The sequence below is a fragment of the Centroberyx gerrardi genome, chromosome 16, assembly GCF_048128805.1.
Source record: "Centroberyx gerrardi isolate f3 chromosome 16, fCenGer3.hap1.cur.20231027, whole genome shotgun sequence".
NCBI classification, from domain to species: Eukaryota; Metazoa; Chordata; class Actinopteri; order Beryciformes; family Berycidae; genus Centroberyx; species Centroberyx gerrardi.
This window is the reverse complement of record NC_136012.1, coordinates 19072300-19078299: the sequence shown is the minus strand read 5'-3', so window position 1 is coordinate 19078299 and position 6000 is coordinate 19072300. Positions and strand designations below refer to the sequence as shown.

Below are 6000 nucleotides of genomic sequence, written 5' to 3'. Positions count from 1 at the left end.
GTAGTATAAGTATTTTTTTTCCCCATGCTTTCTTTCATACTCAAACTCTGTGTCTTCCAAGTCAGAATATTTTGAAAGTAGTGAACCAGTATTTTCATTCAAGTACAGTGTGTATTTTTCTTTTTTTTTCAACAGAAAGTTTGTCTTTCAGTCTGAATCCAAAATACGGTTTTCCACCTTTTGAAATGAGAGCAGGAGACATCTGCTTCGCTTATAATGGGTATCACAAATGTTTCAGTAATTCCACTCCATCTGAAACTTCCCTCCCCTTCAGCGCACTCCCAAATTACCAATGGAAAGAAGTTGGGACTCTTTGCCTTCCGCGGGGTTAGTATTTTCCCCAGCTGAGAAGAGTGGAGAGGATCCTTCTGTGGGCTTCTTGCATCATGGAAGCCAGCTCTCAGTCCAGCAGCCAACAGATCCTGTGGAAAGATGTGAGTCAACAATGGTTTTTGTGGCTTTTTTTCTTCCATTGCTGTTCTTTTTATGTGTGTTTATGTTTGTTTTATTGCACGTAGCATACTAATTTGACACACAGCATTGTAATTTAAGATAAATTCCATCATCAGTTGTCATACTGTGTTGTATTTTACTTTAGTTCAATAAAGTGAACACGTAATTGCTCATTAAATTATATGTAGGCATTTGGCAGTAGTGGTTTAAAATAGAAAAAGACAAATAGGCTTATATGCCTTTTTTTAATCGTGGCACTACATTTTCATTCCTGTGGTATTTGAATCTAAGCTTTGAATAAAATATGTCAGATATCTGTATGTTAAATCATAAAGGAATGGGGCTCGGTCTCTTGCTGAGTGATCCTGCTATTTAGCTGAGTGTTCTCAGAGTAGTAATTTTTCCATCTGATCCCTTCTGGCCTTTTCTCCTTAGCTCCCTTTCTTTCCTTCTTTCTTTCTTTCTTTCTTTTTCTCTCTTATATTCAACTCCACCTGTGCCATTGCATTTGCTTTATTCTACAATATCCCCACTTCTCACATGCAACGAGCTTTCAAATATACCTAGACTTTTCTTTATTTCTGAGACTTCATTATTGAGTAGGGAAGGGGAAATCTTTGGCTCTGAGATCCTTATTTTTCCTCTCATATTTCATTTGTTGCAGATCTGGTGAGCAATAGGGACTTGCAAGAACCTTTCCAGCACAGTAGTATTATTTCTTATGATAAAGTAGACTCTTTAACTGTCCATCACATTCCTCTCGCAAAGAAATGCCAATTGTTCCAGCAGATGCTCATATAAAGTATGTGAAGGAGAAAAAATGTGGTTCAGAAATCATCTGAGGCTTCATATTTCAGAATACCTTTCAAAGGAATCAGATGCATTCAAACGCAGTGAATTTTACATTGACCATCCTCATTATCATGCAGACCAAACATGATATAGCTTGATTATCTTGCTCTGCCTTGATCTCACACAAGTCGGTGATATGCGACAGGTAGTGCGATGCTCATCCTCTTTGGCTCTGCATCAACCTGCCCCACTGTGATAAATCACTGCCTCTACTTGTTGGTTATGTAGGCTAGTCCTCTTTTCTGTTGTTTTTCTTGAGGAAGTGCTCCTTCTTTTCATGATAACAGCAGGGGGCTCCAGGCACTCTTCATCACAAAGCTACAGAGGAATTGCCTGGCTGATTTTGAACTCTCCTAAACCCTTAAACACTAGTCGGCTAGTGCTCCACACTCTGACTCTCCATCTCTCTCTCTGTCTCTCTGTCTCTCTCTCTCTCTCTCTCTCTCTCCATCCCACCTTCCTCTGTGATTATTCTATATTCAAAGCACAGGCAGAGGTTTGTCCTCTAGTTAAGTTTCCACTGCTTATGCAACGTGCCAAGGGAGCACAGAAGATTTCAGCCACTCTTTTTTTCCCTCGCTGGGAGAAATTCTTTATGTAAGGAATTTCTGGCTCTCTGATTATAGCCTTCTGCTTCTCATCATACCTTGAGGAACGCAGCATACTTTGATGTGCCTCACTTTTTTATGGCCACTGACACTAACATGTCAAATGAAGAATAGCAATAATTAAGTATTAATTAATGAATTAACATTTTGAAGGGATAGTTTAAAGTTTTAAGAGGACTATCTTGTAAATAATATGCAAACATTAAAAAAAAAATGAATAGTCGTTTCAGTCCTTCCAAAAAGTTATGTATTTGCCAGTGAGAAATTGGCAGCAGAATATTGAGAATTGGTTACTAATGCTCATGTTGTGTTGCCAGCTGAAGTTGCCACCAGCTCAAGAGAATTTAAAGATTTGTTGCTCCTGTTTACATGCAACACACAGTATTGTTTGGCACATTAATAAATCTGGATCTACAAAATTGTACACTTTTCCTTCTGAAATACTGTATCTAAACATTGTATGGCATTAGTCGCCATCTCTATTTGCAGTAGTATACAGTTGGCTTTAGTATACTTTTACAGCACTATATTCAGGCAGGATAGTACTCTGTTCGAGAGCCTTATCCTTATAACAATTTTATGATAAAGGAAAAGGAAAAAGAATATCATCTGTAGTTAAATGAATTCTCAGTATATTGAAATTTGCCCAGAAGAATTTATTCATCCAATCAACCAGGACAGGATGTAAGTGTATACCAATCTATCCAAATCATATTTTCATCCTGTTATGAAGTCATGCCACCTATTTATTTCCAAAATAAGGCAATATGAATTATTATATTTGATATAACAAGTATGAAATTTGATTTTATCAAGGACTATTTTGAATCACTCTTTTAATAGTGTACAGGTCAACAAGACAAAACAAATCAAATCACACACTGCCATTATTCAAAAAGCAATCCAAAACATTCCTACACATCTCTTACACACAAAGAAGTCAATATTTTAAAGTGTTATCCAATCTACTGCAGCTTAACTACTGTAACAACCTCAGCCACAATAGAAAACCAAGGCTGCTTTATCACCATTTTAAAAGACGTGCAGATAAGCAACACCAATTTTGCTAATTGAAGTTGGTTCAGTTTTTACATATCTGCTTTTCTGTTGTCCTCCGAGACCTTCAAAAGTGGTCCAGTGTGAATGAGAAGCTTTCATTTTCTCCCTGTTGGAACTCTGGTGGAACAAAAGCCCGTCTTTATTAATTTGTGGCCTTAAGCTTGGGGAATTGACTACAGCAGGGAGAGTTTTAATTTGAAGAAAACTTTAATAAATGTAACCTTTTTGTGGCACTGCAGCAGTTTGCTCTTCTCGATGCTTTGCTTCGTGTAACATGGGAACTGTTATAGCTTTGTCATCAATGGCGTAATTGAAGGAGAAGTTGTTGTCACAAGTTGTGTAGAAGTAAAGGTTGCGTTATGTTAATGTTTTGAATGTCCATTCTTGTAGTCTTTTGCAACTCATCTGAAAACACTTAATGGAATGGCACCTCTTGAAGTGTTGAATGCAGACACTAATTAAATAGAAAACTGAAAAGAAAGAAATGGAAAATTAAAACATGGAAATCATAGCCTTGGTTTAATTAACAATCAAATGTATGTCTTTCCAGTGCTGTTATATAGTAGTTACTAACATCAAAAACATATTCCTGCAATGAAACAGATATTTATTGTTTATTGCAATCTGGACCATATAATTTTGATACAATGTTTTCCACAGGTTGAGGTGGGAAAAGAGAAGAAGGCCAAGTACCGCACGTACCAGCGAGGGGCCCTGATTCTGGGTCTGGTCTTCCTTGTTTTGGCCCTAGGTGTTTTCAGCCTGAGATACCTCTGGAGCCCCAGTCTAGGCAAGGTAAGACTAAATATCACCTCATTGTTTGCTAGACATCAGCCGTATTGCTCCTGTCTGCTGTAAGTGTAGTCTTGATGAAAGACAGATGAAAGACACACTCCGTTTCCACATCAACAAATCATTCAGGTTACATCAAAGACAAAGTACCAGTAAGAAAAATTGACGGCCACACAAAGAGCCGAAGACGGTCTCGGCAGTCTGCATTGTATTCCGCTAGATTAAAAGATGTGTGGGCTATGGAAAAGACAGCTGTGTTTTGCTCTGCTGATGTTTTGGCTCTCAGATCTGTAATTTTGTGAAATCTTAGACCAAACCACTGGCTTTTTACAGTTGCAAATGTTGGCCCACAGCATCATTTATCATTTAGTCTATTATCTACTCTCCATTCACATTGTAAACACCTTCTCACAATGCGAGATCCTGATGCCTCAATGCTGAGCTTAATTGCTGTTGACCAGAGTGGCTGCACTAGGACTCAAGCCTCTTGGCGATATAATTGGAGTAAACTCTTGTCCTGGCAATTCATCTTGTAAAATCCAATTCAATCACTTTTGATGGAGAACATTTTCACTCTGCTCCGTTCCCCAGATTCTCCCAAGGGGCCAAAAAAAGCTAATTTACTCAAGCCCATAGAAAAAAAATACATCAATAATTTCACATCCAGAAATTGGACGCTCTATATGTTCTGGGCACTGTTGCAAATTAGAGAAAAGATCTACAAACTACATATTATTTCTTGATTACAATAAGATGAGAGTAAAATAGGTGATTAACTGGGCACATATCTTCCACTGCTGACTGCAAATACATCTGCTTTGTATATAAATGCCTGGGAGTGAATAGAGGTCAATGGTAAATGTACCATGCAGGATATAGCTTGCTGTTACATCAATATGTATGTGTTATGGATAATAAACATCAATTCAGAGACCTTCTGCCACTAGTCTTCAGTTTCTGTTTGCATGAAGATAAGAATTTCAATTGTTGACAGGCTATTCTAAGCTTAGGTTAAACAAGGTTCATCTGCACGTCCTGTGTAGACGGTATTGTCCACGTCCGCTCCCTTCAACATAGATATAAATCACCTTTGAGCCATCTCCTTTGTCCTTGTTAAATATTTCATGCCGGAGGTAGAGCAGTCATTATTTCCACTTTAATAAGCTGTGATCATTCTCACGTGGCACAAAATGCGTTGATGGCAGAGGTTGCCCAGGCAATGAACATCAAACCTGCGGACCCTGGGTTTTTGCTTTAATGGGGTCTTGAGGGGGAGGCTCGTTCTCTGGCCTCCATCAGTGAGGAAGATGGAGCCACTTCAAAGGAGAATCACCTGTCCGTCAGATGGGAAGCTCCCTCAGACGCAGGAAAGCAGGGAATCTGGGGACTAATCTGAAGCGGTGTTAGTGTGTATGTATGCATGTAATATGTATGCATACAGATAGATAGATAGATAGATAGATAGATAGATAGAAATGAAACTCACAGAAAAGAGCGCCACCTACAGAAACTCAAACTTCATCAACAGAAAATCTGACGAAAAAGACGTCACAGTACTGGAGAGATTGCAAAGAGATCTCAAAAACACCACAGCAACGGCCGCTTATCATCAAAGATCTCACTACAATCAATAAACCACGAATATCACATGTTATCACTTTAACCTTAGTGTACTAATGAGTAACCACAACATGATGAGAGCCACGAACTTGTCAGTGTCAGTCTGTTCTCGCAGTTCACCAAGGCAACGTGACCTCCTGCGCCCGGCTTTGTATAAATAACCATGGAAAGGTAATTTGCTCTGTGCATTGTATTTCAATATGACATGATAACCACTTGGGAACTTCTTTTAATTACCTCCAAACATATGTTGTTACAGAGGCCTGGGGAAGATACCACCGCCATCATTTCCTCTGCCAGTGTGTGTGTGTGTTTGCGTGTGCATGTACGCATGTGTTTGTGTGTGCATTAGCGTGCATTGCATGTATTAGGGTGTAGATTAGCTGCCTGCATCCTGCTTTGGCTTACGGCAAATTTCTGTCTCAGTGTTTACTATGTGCTCATTATTGTTCTGGGCCACAAGGCTCACTAGGGGATTTTGCCTCCTTGTAAATTAATCCTCTGTTATTACCAGTTTACATCTGCAACTCCATGGAAATAGAATTTGGCCAGTGAATCCAAATAAGAGAGTAGTGAGCATAATTTTCTGAGATAATATTATTTAAAAAAAAACGAT

At 38.8% G+C, this 6000-nt stretch overlaps 1 protein-coding gene across 1 annotated transcript in view; it reads left to right on the top strand.

Moving 5' to 3' along the window:
• Nucleotides 1-296: 296 nt before the first annotated feature.
• The window catches only part of tnmd (tenomodulin), a 37459-nt gene continuing 31755 nt past the window's right edge, over nt 297-6000 (top strand). Inside the window, exons 1-2 of the mRNA XM_071895182.2 lie at nt 297-434; nt 3633-3767. Coding sequence (XP_071751283.1) covers nt 387-434; nt 3633-3767 — 183 coding nt within the window. The 5' untranslated portion in view covers nt 297-386. The remainder of the gene's footprint in view (nt 435-3632; nt 3768-6000) is intronic.